This window comes from Podarcis tiliguerta (genome assembly GCF_965153285.1).
Source record: "Podarcis tiliguerta genome assembly, chromosome: 12".
Lineage (NCBI taxonomy): Eukaryota > Metazoa > Chordata > Lepidosauria > Squamata > Lacertidae > Podarcis > Podarcis tiliguerta.
In genome coordinates, this window is record NC_139545.1 from 8,092,330 (window position 1) to 8,110,480 (window position 18,151).

General features: G+C 44.0%; 1 protein-coding gene across 2 annotated transcripts in view; it reads right to left on the reverse strand.

The window, feature by feature from the left end:
• Nucleotides 1-18,151, reverse strand: part of ITGA9 (integrin subunit alpha 9) — a 250,059-nt gene that overhangs the window by 174,472 nt on the left and 57,436 nt on the right. For both annotated transcript variants that reach the window (XR_014503854.1, XM_083407018.1), the window contains exons 10-13: nucleotides 17,342-17,447; nucleotides 15,163-15,257; nucleotides 11,816-11,906; nucleotides 10,951-10,996 (exon numbers count right to left, since the gene is read on the reverse strand). Coding sequence is in view for 1 of the 2 variants with exons in the window: in XM_083407018.1 (XP_083263144.1) it covers nucleotides 10,951-10,996; nucleotides 11,816-11,906; nucleotides 15,163-15,257; nucleotides 17,342-17,447 (338 nt within the window). In the remaining variant the exon portion in view is untranslated. The remainder of the gene's footprint in view (nucleotides 1-10,950; nucleotides 10,997-11,815; nucleotides 11,907-15,162; nucleotides 15,258-17,341; nucleotides 17,448-18,151) is intronic.

Sequence of the window (18,151 nt, forward strand, 5' to 3'; positions counted from 1 at the left end):
CAAGACTTCCATCACCAAGATAAATATCAGTGGTGACAGTGGGCAGCCCTGTCTAGTTCCCTTGTTTATTTTGCACTCCTCAGTAATTCTTCCGTTGATGATCAGTTTTGCATATTGTTCTGTATAGATGGCATTTATTCCTTTACAAATATTTTCTCCCAGTCCGATTTCTTCCATTAATTTTTTCATAAACTTCCAGGACACATTATCAAAAGCTTTTTCAGCGTCCACCAACATAATAGCTGCTGATTTGTCAATTTTAATATCCAAATATTCTAATACATTAATCACACATCTAATGTTGGATTGCATAAATCGTCCGGGAAGAAATCCAGTTTGATCTTTATGGATTATCTCTTTCAGCACCATTTTTAATCTATTTGCAAGAATGTCTGCGAATATCTTGTAATCGTTATTTAACAGTGCGATGGGTCTGTAATTGGCCATAATTGAGGCATCTGTTCCCTGTTTGTGGATAAGCGTAATAAAGCTATCCTTCCAGGTTTTCGGTAGCTTTCCATTTACCAGAATATTATTCATTAGGTCTTTCATGGGAAGAAATAATACTTGTTCTAACTTTTTATAGTAATTAGCTGGGAGACCATCTGGGCCCGGTGTCTTTCCTAATTTTGATCTCTGTATAGCTTGTTGCACCTCCATAGCTGTTATTGGTGAGTTCAAGATTTCAGTTTTTTCCTTAGGTATTATTGGTAGTTTATTTTTGCCCAGATAATCATTTATTTTTTCTAGAGTCTCTGGACCTTCTTTATATAGTTTTCCGAAAAAACTAGCAAAGTTTTTACTAATTTCCTTCGGTTCTTGAATCCATTTATCTTCAATTTTAATTTTATTGATAATTCTATCTTCCTTTTTCTTCTTTAATTGCCAGGCCAAAAGTTTGCCAGGTTTATTTGCAAACTCAAAGTTTCTATGTCTCAACCATTTTATCTTCCATTCTATCTCTTCATTTATTATCATGGAGAATTGCGTCTGTAAAATTTTTATACTTTGCTTAATTAGTTCATCATCTGGTTTTTGGAAAAGGATCCTTTCCTTTTTTCTAATTTCTCAATCGCTGTCTCAATCGCTGGCAGAATCCGTCAGTGGGCGTTTCTCAAACTTCTTCCAGCATAAAAGTTATTTGACGCCTAGTCGCCTAGTCTCCCTGCGCGGAAGCCTTCTGCGCAAGGAGGGCGTGGGCAGCGGAGGACCCGTGCTCTCCCCGCTGGTCCCCGGCGAGGAGTCTTGGAGCTACCTTGCTGATTCCCCCATCTGCCCCCCTCCTCCACTGGTGCTACGCTGATTTCCTTCCCCAGAAGATGTGCTGCTTCTCTCCCTCCCGGGATGCTCTCCGGAATCCCTCTGGAGCCCTCCCTCTCCTTCTGGCTCCGATGGCAGTTCCCTGACAATTGGTGAATCTGTAATGGCTCGTTCAGAAACTAGTAGTATTCAGAGACTCCATCTCCTCAGAGTATTGCGGAAGAACAATGTCAATCAACATTTTATGATCTCCTTCTACCGGTCAACAATAGAATGTGTCCTTTCATACTGCATCACGGTGTGGTACGCTGGTTTGACATCATCTGATAGGAAGTGCCTACAGAGGGTGGTGAATACAGCACAAGATATTATGGGCTGCCCTGTGAATCCGCTGGATGAATAGCGGAAGAACGTTGCCTCAGGAGAGTGAGGAAAATTCTCAGGGATGATTCACACCCTGGCCAGCACTTTCTTGCCCTCAGGCAGAAGATATAGAAGCATGATTAGTCGCACCAACAGGGTAAAGAAAGGCTTCTATCCATGGGCTGTTAGGCTGCTGAATGAAAATATAACAACAGGGCAACTGACTTTCAGGTTTGGAGGGTATGCGTCAGTAAACGAGGGGAATTAAGACCAAGAGAGCTGAGTGGGGGGTGCTCGTGTAATCTCACTGTATACAAGTTGTACAAGTGACAATAAAGTACAGTGGTACCTCGGGTTAAGTACTTACTTCGTTCCAGAGGTCTGTTCTTAACCTGAAACTGTTCTCAGCCTGAAGCACCACTGTAGCTAATGGGGCCTCCCGCTGCTACCATGGCGCCGCCGTGCAATTTCTGTTCTCATCCTGAAGCAAAGTTCTTAACCCGAGGTACTATTTCTGGGTTAGCGGAGTCTGTAACCTGAAGTGTATGTAACCTGAAGCATATGTAACCCGAGGTACCACTATACTGGTTAATCTGTACAGTGGTACCTCGGGTTACAGACGCTTCAGGTTACAGACTCTGCTAACCCAGAAATAGTACCTCGGGTTAAGAACTTTACCTCAGGATGAGAACAGAAATCGCACGGCGGTGGACCAGCGGCAGCGGGAGGCCCCATTACCTAAAGTGGTACCTCAGGTTAAGAACAGTTTGAGGTTAAGAACGGACCTCCAGAACGAATTAAGTTCTTAACCTGAGGTACCACTGTAATGGCTCATTCAGAAAGTAGTATATTCTATAGCAGGGGTGAGGAGCGTCAGACGTAGAGCCCAAATGTGGGGGGGGGGGGCAGCACTCTCCGTCTGGCTCCTGGGACTCTCCTCAGGTCACAGTCCCACCTCTTTTCCCCAGGCCACACCTTTCAGTAGCCTTGCTTCCCACACTCCTAGAATGGGCTTCCATGGAACTCTGGTAATGGCTCTTACTTGCCTAGATGGACAGAGAGGGGTGTAAGAGACTGCGCAGAAACTAGCCTACCATTTTCCTGCTCACTTTTCCTCTGGCCTTTGCCTAGCACTGGCCTGTGGCCCTCAGAACAGAAATGCATCCCTTGGGCTTACTAAGGTTTCCCATCCCTGTTCAGAGAATCCTTCGCCCAAGTTGGGTAAACTGAAGGGAGAGGTTTGAAATATACTCGGAGTCGAGTGTGGATTTCATGCTCTTTATTCAGCTCATAGTGGTGAGGAGGAATGGAAGTTCCCCCAGAATGTCTGTTTTATATACATTATTTGCACAATGGGCCCCACGTGATTGGCTAATTCCGGGATTCACCTGTAGGCCAATCAGGTTGTGGATTCACTTCCACCGGGAGCTGGATTGGGTGGCTCCTGTGGACCAATCAGACTGCTGCATTCTGAATCCTATTGTTCTAGGACCAATCAGACTGCTGCATTCTGAATCCTATTGTTCTAGGACCAATCAGACTGCTTCCTTATGGATCCTATTGTTCTAGGACCATTCAGACTGCTGCATTCTGAATCCTATTGTTCTAGGACCAATCAGACTGCTGCCTTATGGATCCTATTGTTCTAGGACCAATCAGACTGCTGCATTTTGGATCCTATTCAACTCAGTACATAACAGGTTCTGCTATGGTGTGGTGAAGAGGAATGGCTTCAGTGATGCTCGCTGCTGGTCTCCTCCCAGGAGATGTCTTTAACATCTGAGAGAGCCATTAAAAGAATAGCCCAAGATGACACAGTGCCTCAGCAAGGGAAGGAGGGAAGACCAGGCAGCTGTTTTTCCTGATGGGGCTTAAAGCCCTTTTGGTTCCTTCCTTTCCTCTCCAGCTCCTCATTCCCCCTCCCCAAGCTCTTTCACAGAGCACCAAGGGAGCCTTGCCTTCCTGTTGGAGGCCAAGCAGTTGACTTGGGATTTGGGGAGAGCTTCTGCCACTTCAGGAAATGGCTGTAGCTCTGCCTTCGTGACCTCAGAGGCAGGATCCTGCCCCCAGAAGAATCCCCCTTCTTCTTGAAAGGTGGAAAGAACTTGCAAAGAGGGAGAAAAATCAACCTAGCTGATCTCCCACTGAGTTGTAAGATGCCACAAGCATATTATGCACTCCTGGTTGTCAACAGAGACATGCGTGGCTAATTCCTAGCATCATGAACTTAGACTTACAGGCTTCCTTTGAGAACCAAAGTATGATTGTCTCCATGCTACCCTCTTGCAAATTATGACCAAAAGCTTTGCATTTCTGCAACACAGGCCTGACTTGTTGCTAGGGCTGTTTCAAGTTGAAAAAGAGTTCAATCATATGGCTTTTATGGCCTTGCACTGATTTTCTGTGCCGCATGACGCTGGGGATTGGTTATGGGATCAAAGAGCCCATTCATGGGATCAAACTGCCCAAATTCAGAGTCTGAGCGACAGCTTCGTGTTTTCCTAAAACATCCTCAGTCCAGTGACCAGGGATAAAAAATGGCAGAAATTGTTTTTTTTTTTTTGTTTTCTATGCTATCACACCAAATTGTTCTAATGTTTTGCTGATTGGTTTTACATACAATGTATTTGAACTGCTTTATTAGACTGTGACAACACCCTACAATGAAGGGCAGGGTGCAAAGTTTATAAATAAACAAATACCATCCAAGCATATCTGCTGCATGCCGATAAAGCCATCTGTGAAATCAGGAAGTTGCAGCCAAGTATGGGAAACATCCGACCTTCCAGAAACTGCTGGACTGCAACTGCCATCATCCCTAGCCATTGGCCATGCTTGCCGCTGCTGATGGGAGTTGTAGTCCAGTACCATCTGAAGAGCCAAAAGTTTCCAATATTTGCTCTAGACTCATTTCTGGGAAATACAGTGGACTAATGCCTATTGCACCCAAGTGCAGAAGTGGCCTGCATTATACTAGTTCCTGCAGCAGTTAAAGGTAAAGGTAAAGGTACCCCTGCCCGTACGGGCCAGTCTTGACAGACTCTAGGGTTGTGCGCCCATCTCACTTAAGAGGCCGGGGGCCAGCGCTGTCCGGAGACACTTCCGGGTCACGTGGCCAGCATGACAAAGCCGCATCTGGCGAGCCAGCGCAGCACACAGAAACACCGTTTACCTGCCCGCCAGTAAGCGGTCCCTATTTATCTACTTGCACCCGGAGGTGCTTTCGAACTGCAGCAGTTACCCCATACTTTAATATAACTCCATATTTACCCCAGCTCAGTTCCCGACAAAGAGGAAAGCAGACAGCGTATCTGATAAACAAGTCTTCTGGGAAAACAACTTTGTCAGTGGCTAAATTCCTTTTCCTGGTACTCAAGCGTCGGAAGCGTATAATTGAATGCTTTGATGTGGGTTACCTGTGAGAGTTCTAGTACTGTGGCTCTACCTTATTTATGTACCCCTATGATGTTATAGTTTATAATTATTGTGTAATGTTTTATTTCTGACTATCGGTCGAATAAAGGAAATTGAAAAACTTTAATATTTATTTTTTTTTTTTTATTTATTCATTCATTTATTCATTCATTTATACCCCACCCATCTGGCTGACTTTCCCCAGCCACTCTGGGCGGCTCCCAACAGAATATTAAAAACACGATAAAACATCAAACATTAAAAACTTCCCTAAACAGAGTTGCCTTCAGATACCTTCCTTGTCTTTAAAGATTTCTAGAAAAGAACATTATCTATTTTCACAAGGTGCTTGTTCCAAGCCTGAAGTTCCTGCCGAAGAATCTTATTCTTAATCAAGAGATATAATACTGGTTCCTCCGATAGTAAACACAGAATCGGAACCACAATGTGGCCGCGGTGAAGCAAGAGGAAGGGATTAGCATATTTGTGGGAACCTTGAGGTTTCCAAAAGGGCAGTTTGGTATTTTAAAAAATGCCTAAGAGGGTGGAAAACTGTCCGCTGCATCCTCAGTAACTATGGAATGCTGAGTGCCAGCTGGAGAAGGCCAGTTATCTCTCCTCTTTGGAAATGGCGGGCCGGACCCTGAACAGGGGAGGCACATCCATTAAGTCAGGGGGTCAGCAAAAAGAATTTTGTGTTGTATTTTTGATTTGTTGATTTGATGTGATACGCACAAGTTATGGCATAAATTTTGTATTTGTTCTTATGTATAAATGAGCAATATTAATAAAAATTTACTTGCAAAAAAAAGAAAAAAAAGAAAGGAAATTATTTTCTATAGCCAGCTAGAACAGATCCTGAACTCATTTGAACTGGTGCAACTCCAACTAAATGCCAAGTATTTGCCTTGCACTAATAAGCCTGGTCCATGATAAACGCTGTGCGCACACTGGGCATTTAAATAACATTTACAGCACATCCTGTCCATGGCTCCAAAGAAGCTTGGGAACTGTAGTTTACCAGTAACAGCTGCAATTCCCAACACCCTTTACATGCTACAGTCCCCCCCCCCCAAAAAAAGTCAGGGGGTCAGCAAACTTGTTCAGCAGGGGACCAGTCCACTGTCCCTCAGACCTTGGAGGGGGCCGGACTATATTTCTGGGGGGAAATGATGCAAGAGCACCACGAGCCCCATTGGCTGCTTACCTGTGTCTTGCAAGTGGCAGGGGCTGGTGGCGGCGGTGGGACAATGAGCAGCGCACTAAAAGGCTCTGGAGAAGGGCTGCTTTAAATGGCGGCCACTCGAGAGCTGCTGCTGCTGCTGCTGGCACCAACAAAGCCCAGCCCCCTTCCTCCTCTAGGCAGGGCAGGGAGAAGCCAGGAGGAGGGAGGGAGGGAGGGAGGAGGCGGCACCGCCGTGTGAGGGAAAGAGAGGGAGAGGGAAAAACGCACACGCTGGCGATCCATGCGGCGGTTCCCGGACCGTCTGTGGGCCAGATCCAGAAGGCAATTGGGCCTGATCCGGCCCACGGACTCATGCATTAAGGCCAACCTGTCTGCCTTCAGTCAGAACGTGCCTGCCTGCCCTCTTACTTAAAATATGACAGAGGTGGCTCTGCCTGTCATTGGCTCTGGCTCCACCAACTGTTGGGTCTCCTGCCCTACCAGTCCACTTGTGGCTTTCTATTACCTGGCTGGACACATGCTAAGCATTACTGTAACTGGTCAGCAGCTTGACACCTGCTACAATATTATGAGAGGGGCTTCTTCTCTCAAGCCAGTGTTCGTTTCATCTAGCCAGTGTAATACCACAACACCAGAACCTCAGAAGGCAGGCATCCATAACTTATTGCTGTGCAATTATGATAAAGTGCACAATTTAGGGCAACTTATTGAATTCTCCAAAACCCTCCCCAAACCATATGCAGTATGGTTCTGTGATGTGACAGGGAATGGATCAATTTTTCTTAGACTGCTTATTGACGCATATAAAGGTAAAGGGACAGTTCAAGAAGGACACTGACAAACTAGAACGTGTCCAGAGGAGGGCAACCAAAATGGTCAAAGGCCTGGAAACGATGCCTTATGAGGAACGGCTAAGGGAGCTGGGCATGTTTAGCCTGGAGAAGAGGAGGTTAAGGGGTGATATGATAGCCATGTTCAAATATATAAAAGGATGTCACATAGAGGGGGGAGAAAGGTTGTTTTCTGCTGCTCCAGAGAAGCGGACACGGAGCAATGGATACAAACTACAAGAAAGAAGATTCCACCTAAACATTAGGAAGAACTTCCTGACAGTAATTGCTGTTCGACAGTGGAATTTGCTGCCAAGGAGTGTGGTGGAGTCTCCTTCTTTGGAGGTCTTTAAGCAGAGGCTTGACAACCATATGTCAGGAGTGCTCTGATGGTGTTTCCTGCTTGGCAGGGGGTTGGACTCGATGACCCTTGTGGTCTCTTCCAACTCTATGATTCTATGATTCTATGACCATTAGGTCCAGTCGCAGACGACTCATCTCGCTTTATTGGCCGAGGGAGCCAGAGTACAGCTTCTGGGTCATGTGGCCAGCATGACTAAGCCGCTTCTGGCGAACCAGAGCAGCGCACAAAAATGGTGTTTACCTTCCCGCCGGAGCGGTACCTATATATCTACTTGCACTTTGATGTGCTTTCGAACTGCTAGGTTGGCAGGAGCAGGGACCGAGCAACGGGAGCTCACCCCGTCACGGGGATTTGATCTGCCGACCTTCTGATCGGCAAGCCCTAGGCTCTGTGGTTTAACCCACAGCGCCACCCGCGTCCCTATTGACCCATATACTAAGCTCAATAAACTGCCCATGGATTACCAGGGTGATAGTTGCTCACATCAATCTGGAATAATAATAATAATAATAATAATAATAATAATAATAATAATATTTGTACCATCCATCTGCTGGCTGGGTATAAATGAGTATGTGCACCCTTTGAGAGTCCCCATCAACCCCCCCCCCCCAAATCAAAGCAGCTTCACCAAAAGCTTTTAATATCACTTGGCAGAATGTGTGCTGCTTTTGGCAAAGAAACTTTACAGAACTTTTTTTTGGGGGGGGGGGGAGTGTGGGCTGGGGAGGAGGCAGAGGCCGACTTGCGACTTTACCCTAATCTTAATCCAAACAGCAAATGCAGCACACTCCCTGACAGCCGGTAGCTGCAACTCATCAGCCACACCACATGTGCACAGATCTCTAAAGAAATAAACAGAGGCTGTTGTGGTGGGTGGATTCTGGTTGATGCGGGAACCTGCAAAGCCTACCGGATCTGCCCTTCACAAAAATGCAGTATGACACCAAGAAATGGATACAGCAGCATGGATGCCTATAAAGTTAAGGTTTTCGTTACTTCTGGTTTTTCCTAGAGCAGCAGTACATGGAGATCCACACTGCTTGTGTTTTATGAACTCATCATGGCACATCAAGGTGGCAATGCTTATGATCCCCCGCCTGACTGTTGCAACACAAACTTGGTACAGTGGTACCTTGGTTTAAGAACAGCTTAGTTTATGAACACTTTGGATTAAGAACGATGCAAACCCAGAAGTAGGTGTTTTGGTTTGTGAACTTTGCCTTGGAAGCAGAACATGTTGAGTGTGTTCCATTTGTAAATTGAGTCCCCCACTGCTATGGGAAAGCACGCTTTGGTTTAAGAACGCTTTGGTTTAAGAACGGACTTCCGGAACGGATTAACTTCGTAAAACAAGGTACCACTGTATATGGGAAATATCCCAGGAAAGGCAAGTGTCCTTTCCCATAATGTACTCTCCCAAGCACAACATGGGAAGAGAATCATGCAGACTAGTTGCCCTTGATAGAACCATCTTCATCATCTGCGTTAGCTACGTGCACTGGCAGGTAAAGAAAAGCAGTGATGAAGCAGAATCAAGGAGCAGGTGATGCTGGGGACCCGACTGGAGAGTCACTGCCACTCAAGAGCTGCCAGTGCTTGGGCTAGACAGACCGAAGGTCCAACTGCTTGTACAAGGCAGCTTCACAGGTTCTGCTCAAGAAGGCATGGAGAGAGAAAGACAGGGCTGTCTCACGACACAATGAAACACACAACTGGAAAAATATTCTGGCACTCTCCATGCCCTATAACACCAAAGAGAGAGAGAGAGAAAGAGAGAGAGAGGGAGAGGGAGAAGGAGGAGAGGGAGAGGGAAAGAGAGAGAAACAACTCTTAGCTACCTCTATGGCCATGAAAGGAATTAGCTGGAGGAGGAATGTGGTGGACAGAGCAACAATTCAGAAGATACAGTTGTTAGCCAGTGATGATTCTCGTGGGAAGCACACAAGAAGAGCATGGTAGAGGCAGCCACTCCTTGTTTCTTTTCTCCAGCATCTGCCGAAACAGAGGTATCCTACCCCAGAATATGGAGGTTCAATTTTAGCTATTGTGGCTAGGCAAGGAGAGGAAATGGGGAACCGCCTTGAAATATTGTTCATGGCGCAGCTATATAGCAGAAACCATTTCTACGTGCCTCCAAAAACATGACATCTGTTTGCAATAGAAAGGTATCAAAAAAATGGGAAACCGTAAAACAAGTACAAAGGGGTGCCTAATTGAACGAAGGATGCCCATATTTGTGTTTGTTCTAAGTTGCCTTCTGATTGGTGCTGATACACTAATGAGCGGCCCTATAAAACAGCAAAAGAAAAACCCAGAGCTTCTCATTTTTCCACCATTTATTATCAGACTTCTTTGTTCATTTCATGGGCATGTTACTCCAGCTGTTTCCTCTAATCAGATCATCTACACACCACCTCTCTCTCTCAAGCCTTTTCAGCAGATCACAGTCACAAAACAAAACACCATTGCTATCTTCCCTAATTTTGCAGTCACAAACTGGCAATTTAACTAAACAATATCATACGATTTCCCAAACAGTTGTGCATGCATCTCCTGTAGCAATATAAAGAGGGGAAGTACTGAGTGTACAGGTTGCTCTGTCTCAAGGCAAATCTAAAAAAATGTAGTATAAACACCAACAATTGGGAAACACTGGCCTGCGAGTGCTCCAGTTGGAGAACAGCCTTTACCAAAGGTGTCATGGGCTTTGAAGACACTTGAACTCAGGACCCAAGAGAGAAACGTGCTAAGAGGAAGGCACGCTTGGCAAATCCATACCATCATCAACTCCCTCCCGAAACCAATGTCCCCACTGTGGAAGGATGTGTGGATCCAGAATTGGCCTCCACAGTCACTTACGGACTCATTGTTAAAACCGTGTTTATGGAAGACAATCTTACTCGGCTATGAGTGATCGCCAAAGAAGAACCTGCTATGCTCCTTCAACACTTTGCCACTATTTATTGACAACTGCTGACTTTGCTGCATCTAAGTGAACAACACCTACAATCCTGAGTATCATTCATTTAATTCTACGGTGCTCTTTAGGAGCTCAAATAAATCAATACTATGGTGCTCTGAGAGCTTAAACAAATCAATGAAAGAGCATTAGCAGCACTGTTTCCCTGTCGGCCAGAGGTGTAAACAAGGGGAGTTATGACCGTGTGTGAAATGTAGGAATGTAGCATATATGATCCAATGCTCAACAGTACAGCACTGCTTCAACTGGACTGATCATGAAAAGAACAGTTTAACACCATTTGTAGCTGCTGTGCATAAAGTGTTGTTTGTGTACAACCACTTGAGCATACTGTAGAAATATTAACCTGCAGTTGCTGCTATTAGTGCTTGGCTGTATTGTTAAGAGGTATAAATACTCTTTATAGCCAATGTCCAGAAAGTAAAAATGGTTGCACATGCAAGATTCAGTGGCAATTTCTTCCCAAGATAACTTGCAAGAGGAACAGCAAGAAACTGCAAGATGCACAGAGATCAACCTTATTAAAGGGAAGGCGGTAAACTGAGCTTACCTTAGAAGAATCACATTGTTTGACATAAAGGCTCCTATCGTCACATCTGAAAATAAGAGAAAACATTTAGAGAAATTTGCACATGTGCACAACATCCACATCCAAAACATACTAAAGTTGTTAAAAACAAATCTCTCCCCTCTTGCAATGTAATATTCCCAGTTAATATATTCTACCATTAATATCTTGCATATCATAACATGCATCTCAGCTTGGTCCACACGTCCAAAAGAAACAGACATGATGAAGGTACCCAGGTTCACCACAGCAAGCAGAGTTGCCTGACCACCATCCAATTACCAACTTGCAGTTATCTACTGCTTTTCCCCAAAACTGGTTATTGGCAGTTGCCCTTTGGCTAATCTGAGACCAATTTCATGGTTTGTGAAGGTACCATAGTCGTTGGTCTTTTTAACTTCACATGAGCTGAGATTTATCATCCTCTTCCTAAAAGGTTGCATGACCAGGAGGAAAGGATTATTTACTGCTGCTCAGATCTGTTCCAAAGGAAATAATTTAGTCCAACTACAAATGAATAAATACTCTGAAACATGTGGACATTTTTTTTAAAAGAAGGAAACAAAAGGGAATTGGGTGTATACACAAAGTTGGTCCTTCCTTCCTTCTGCCTTTTATTTCCCAACTTTCCTCCAAGCTACTCAAGATGGTATACATTGTCGTCGCCCCCCCCTCCATATTATATCACAACAATCCTGTGAGGTAAGTTAGGCTTAGTTAGTGATAGGTACATTCTCCCCTTCATTATTTTCTATTTCTGTGATCTTTTCATTCGTATTATCCATTCCTCCATTCCATTTCATCTGTTTGTTTGTATTCTTCTTCCTTACCAGTATTACAAACCTACCTGGATAGCCATTTCCATCCATGTCAACTCCTCCAGAAATGGACTGGCCAAACATCTGTAACACTGGGCTTACTCTCCTCCCAGGTATCCTCTGCAACAGACAACACAGAACTGGAATCAATGGAACCAAGAAAAACATAGCACCAAAGTTGCTTACAATCCGTTGGATTCAATGGCAAATCTCAATAATTTTCATGGCACTGGAATGCATGAGCTGGGAACCACACATCCATTCAGGTCTCACTGTTAACAGAGGGAAATAAAATAAAAAGGGACATGCAAGGTTTTCCAGCTCTTTCGAATTCTCACACACTGGATCTAAATCACAACATTACACCTCCTCTGTTCAAGGCTATTCTGTTTGAGGCAACATGTAAGCAATGACACTGGGTTATTTGCAAGAAAAAGAGGCTCTATCTACATGCTCCTTAGCACATTGTTCATTCTTCTGTACCTCCTGTGTGAGAATTCACCACTATCTGACCCCAAAAGTATAATGTGCAATTCTACTAGTGACTCCCTCAGTCAGTTTCAACAGAGTAATATTGATTTCTGCTTTGAGTGTGTGATTTGTGAGATCTCTTAATAAGATTTCAACTCAGAGCAAGGTCTCCAATCCCTACCAGCACTATTGGTCCAATACCCATAAGGCAGTTGTCAACGGACCCTCTGCTAGCCCATTTAACGGATGGGTTCACAGAGCCCTTAGCACAGACCATGCAGAAAAACACTGTAAAATACTGAACACGGCACCTCCATTTTGGAGAAGGGGGTGCAATTATTGTCCTGCGCTTTCAGTTTAGTGCTAAAGCATCAATCTGGTTGGATGCAAAGCTCCTAGGTGGACATGCTCTTAATGGATTAGAAAAAGAAATAAAAGGGGTGGTAATACTGACCAACTGTCAGCTGGGAAATTCATAGAAAACAAGGAATATCTCTAGCTTAAAGGAAAGGAAAGCACTCTAAAACTTCTCCTCTTAAAAAAGCAAGGAAGAAAACTTTCCCACTCTTGGACCTGATAACACTAAAGCAACTGAAAGCAGCTGAACTCCTCAAATTACATTTACACAAGAGAATGTGGCTAGGTTTTTGCGGGGGGTCCCTGTTAGGGTGGCAAACCAGGGCTACGCATATCCCACAGACATCTGCAGGCTATTAGGGTATAAAGATTGCAGTATAATGCTACACAGCTTTGAGAGCTACAGACAGAACCAAGGCCCTGAAACCTAGCCTGATAATATTTATCTAGCATACACATTTATCTGCAAACCAATTAAAAGCGCTTCATCTGGATCCAAATCTCGCTGCAGCAGAGGTAAAAATCAGGCATTCAGAATGAAATGGGGGGGGTAGGAGTATCTCACTGTAAATAAATGATCCTTTCTTCTAACAAAGATTACATATGTGTGTGTATGTTTTTTAATACACAGCATCTGGATGGTTCAGAGATCCAGTAATAGGACACAAAGCCTTTCACCCCAAGGTTACTGGTTCAAATGGAGGCCAGGTAGACAGACACTACAAATTAAACATATGAAACAGCTTGATGGATTTGTAGCCAAATGACCTTCAGCCCTCTTCCTTGAGGACAAGGCATAGCACTAAAACATGGCAGAGAGAGAGAAAGAGAGGCTGAACACAAGGGAAAGTAATGGAAACTAGCTGGCAAGAGCACACCCTGAAGATGATCACAAAAGCTGAAGGCTAATCTGGTCAGAGACAGCAGTCAACTGCCCTGTTTTCTATGATTAAGCTGTCTCCTTCTGAAATGCCTATATTACCTCAAATATGTAAAAATTAAGAAATAACATCTATCTGTCCAAATCTGGACATCCTCTACCAAAATGCCATTTTGCACTTCAGTCTGTTCAGTAATCTCCCATCTTTTCAGTGTGCAGAGAAGAGTTGTTCACATGCCACAAATTATCACTTATAAAAATTATCATTATGATTTTGTTTGCATTTTCTTTATTTAAAAGTTAATGCGTACTTTTAAAAAAGTCAGCAAACAGCAGAACTAATCACTCACAGCCTGCCCTAAGCATCTCAAATGCAACCACTGAAACTCTGACTTAGCATCCTGTACGGACTCCCGCCCAGCAACAAAACAAAATATTTAGACCAGAACTTTAAAACAGCTGAAAGTTGAAAAACAAGCCTGATTTCTTTTTGTCTTTGAAAAAGCAAAAACACGCCACTATCCAGACTAGAACAAAAAGCTCAGTCTGCAATCTACTGATGTATTTGTACTAAAGTGTCCTAAATCATTGCAGGAGGTAGTACTGACAAAATCTTTGAAATACTGTACACCAGGCACGTCCAACAGATAGATCGTGATCACTGGGTTGATCACTGGACGTCTGTGGTAGATCACTGGCTCTCCCCAAAGAAGCTCAACAACTTCAGCTCCCCTAAAAAAAAGCTCAATATTTTTGCCCTGCACCCTCCCAAAAACGGGGCTTTCCTTCTCCCTAAAAAAAGCTAAACAACTTTGATCTGAATGCCTAAAAAATAAGCCTTCCTCCTCCCCAAGAAAGCTCAGCAACTTTGACCTGAACCCCCAAAAAGGGCGTAGATCACTGCCAGTTTTTAACTCTGTAAGTAGATTGCAGCAACAAATTCCACGGATTGACTTCACTGAAGTCAATAGAAGGTGCCTGGTGCTTGTTTGTTTTTATTAAAAAAAAACCACAAACAATTTTCTTAAGAATACAGGGGTACCTCGGGTTACATATGCTTCAGGTTACATACGCTTCAGGTTACAGACTCCCCTAACCCAGAAATAGTGCTTCAGGTTAAGAACTGTGCTTCAGGATAAGAACCGAAATCGCGCAGCAACAGCACGGCGGAAGCGGGAGGCCCCATTAGCTAAAGTGGTGCTTCAGGTTAAGAACAGTTTCAGGTTAAGAATGGACTTCTGGAACGAATTATGTACTTAACCCGAGGTACCACTGTATTAGAAAAAGCCTGATGTTAAGCAGCTTGCAGATTAGGTGCATTTGAAGAAGCATTTATATTTTTCTTTTTGGAATACAGTCCCACAAACACTCTACGGGGAAACCTGATGTTGGGAAAGATTGGGGGCACAAGGAGAAGAGGACGACATAGGACAAGATGGTTGGACAGTGTTCTCGAAGCTACAAACATGAGTTTGACCAAACTATGGGAGGCAGTGGAAGACAGGAGTGCCTGGTGTGCTCTGGTCCATGGGGTCACGAAGAGTCGGACATTACTAAATGACTAAACAACAACAACAACATTCAGTGGCATTTATATCTGCCCCAACTTCCCTTATATATCCTGCCACGTTTCTACATAACCTATAGTGTCACTTGCCCAACGCTTACCATAGAATATTGAGGTATGATGCCCCCCGTGGATCCATGGTAGATATAGACTGCTCCAACGTAGTCATCTTCTTTAGGAGCACCAATGGCAACATCTAGGCAAGACAATGTGAGACAGTGGAAATGGGAAAGAGCCCCTTTCAATTTTTATTTTTGAAGACTCTTGCCGCAACAAATCATCTTCATCATAAAGATGAAAGCCACTCAATCAGCAGCTGCCTGGCTTTTAAGAAAAAAGTTGCCCCGTTTAATGAGCGGATTTTAAAATAAAACCCTCAAAATGCATATTTACATTGCTTCTAATAAGAAACATCTGTTTGGGTTCCACAAATAATACCAGCCATGCGCAAGGGGAATCACGGCAAGCCTTTACATGCTTCATGTATCTCAAGGGAGAGATCTGGCATTGTACGTGAAGCCACCACTGGCACACAGAACACAAGCCAACCACCATGAAGCCAAGGCAGATCCATTGAAAAATCCACCCATAATGCCAGCTTTCTAAAGCCTTGATATGATGCAAGTTGGGATGGATTCCTCAGCTCTAAAGCACTGAGAGGAGTTTGAAAGAAAGCAACAAAGATGGGTGCCAGGGAATGTGTCTAGGCCAATGCCCGCCCAAAATGACATTATATCCAGATGAATTACGGCACTGCTGTTTTAAGTAAGTTGTAAGTTGCTTCAAATTGTTTTTAATGTTGGGTTTTAAATTTTTGTAACCCACCCTGAGACCTTGGGATGAAGGGAAGCTAATAAATTAAATTAAGGACAATAATAATAATGCTGGAACATCAACACTTTCCAAATTTGCTTATAATTAGAGCTGCAACCATTAGTCCACAGATAAATCAACTAGTTTTAGTTAATTAATAGCAGAAACCAACTCAAAACCAGAAAGGGCAAATTTTAACTGGATTTTGTGACGCTCAGTGTTATTTTTCTAGGCTGTTTTCATTCTGGTGTGTTACTGTATTTGGGAGTATAAAAATGTTGACCTTTCTTTCCAACAGCAAGGGCCCTTTGTTTATTAAGGCTGATTTGTAGGTATTCTTTTGAACAGGAATAGTTTGCTCTGCCAGTAACTTCAGCAACACTCTGAACAACAAGAAGTAACCTTCAGCAACACAGTATGGAAAATCCAGTGTGAAACAAATGTAGTTTACTCGCCATTGCATTGGCAGTGAGGATAACACAGAGGGAAAGTGCTTTCCTGTTGGAATAAATTTGTCCCACAGATACAATGGCACCCTAAAATAGTAACTTCTCACACCTCCTTGCAGGTCCCAGACAGGCACCCCTAGCAGGACTAGGAAAGATCAGAGAACTGACAAGAAGAAGGTAATATACATTGCTTCAACATCCCTTCATGCTTCAGCCTGTGTGGTATAGTAGTTAAGAGCAGTAGACTCGTAATCTGGTGAACTGGGTTCGCGTCTCTGCTCCTCCACATACAGCTGCTGGGTGACCTTGGGCCAGTCACACTTCTTTGAAGTCTCTCAGCCCCATTCACCTCACAGTGTGTTTGTTGTGGGGGAGGAAGGGAAAAGGAGATTGTTAGCCGCTTTGAGACTCCTTCAGGGAGTGATAAAGCGGGATATCAAATCCAAACTACTACTCTTCTTCTTCTTCTTCTTCTTCTTCTTCTTCTTCTTCTTCTTCTTCTTCTTCCATGAAGCACCATAACAGGGGAGCCCTGGTAAAATCCCTTACTTGGATTAGAACAGGAGTCAGCAAACTTTTTCAGCAGGGGGCCGGTCCACTGTCTCTCAGACCTTGTGGCGGGGCGGACTATATTTTTTTTTTGGGGGGGGGAATGAATTCCTATGCCCCACAAATAACCCAGAGATGCATTTTAAATAAAAGGACTCATTTTACTCATGTAAAACCACGCTGATTCCTGAACCGCCCATGGGCCGGATTGAGATGGCGATTGGGCCGCATCCGACCCGTGGGTCTTAGTTTGCCTACCCATGGATTAGAAGCTAGATCTGTCAGCCACAAAAAAACCCTCTCTGGGGGAGAAAGTGTGCCTTCAAAGATGAAGAATTATCTGGGTGGGACGGGTTTGAAGCATACACATTTCTGAAGCACTCCACAGCAGGTCCCTGCCTCAGTTCAGAGTGCTCCAGAGAGACCCAGCAGCAGCCCAGAGCCCACGTGCAAAAGAAAACAGACTAACCTGGGAATCCATCCTCATCCATATCTCCCAGGGAGGCAATGCTTTCCCCAAAGTGTGCGTTGTAGGCATTGTCACCATTCAGAACAAGTTGCTCTTCCATGACTCCCTAGCAAACAGGAAATAGGACAGGCTAAGAAAAACAGAGCCAGTGTTGAGAGATGCACGGCCTCTTTGCTAGAGCACTGCTCATGCACATGTTCCCCAGGAAGCATCTGGAGCATGTCCTAAACCAAATTTCAAGCTGGCAACACTAAACCCGGGCATTATATAAAGGAAATGCTGTAAATTGAAAAGGCACTTAATTGCTTCTGAAAAGGAAGCGCCTAGCCAGGATGACGGAGCAAAGGCCGATTAGTGGCCAGCTGTAATATTTCAAAAAGAAATCTTAGGTAAGTAAAACCTAAGTGCAAAAGTTCCAAACAATTGAGCAACTAAGCCGGTGAGGTTAATTCTGTTCCGTTCCAAAGAATGGCCAAGAAGAACTGTTGTAATAGCATAGACTCAGTCTGTGCAGCAAAACTCCCATGTGATAATAATGAGGTCTGCAGCACTTAAGTAAATTAATCTGTTGGAATAATTCGTTAAAATGTTTCGATTGCCTAAAAAAAAAGTGCCTCCAGGTAATAAGCCAGCAGGTTTTAAATCATTCTTAACAAAGTACTTATAAAAATGGAGCTGGCAAGTGTTGTCCTAGAAGGGTCGTTCCCTCTTGTATGAAAGAGACAAGATGCAAAGCTATCATGTGTGGACTGCATGGGGAATTATCTGATTCTTCGGACTTGACTTGTACATTTACCAACAACATTGGCC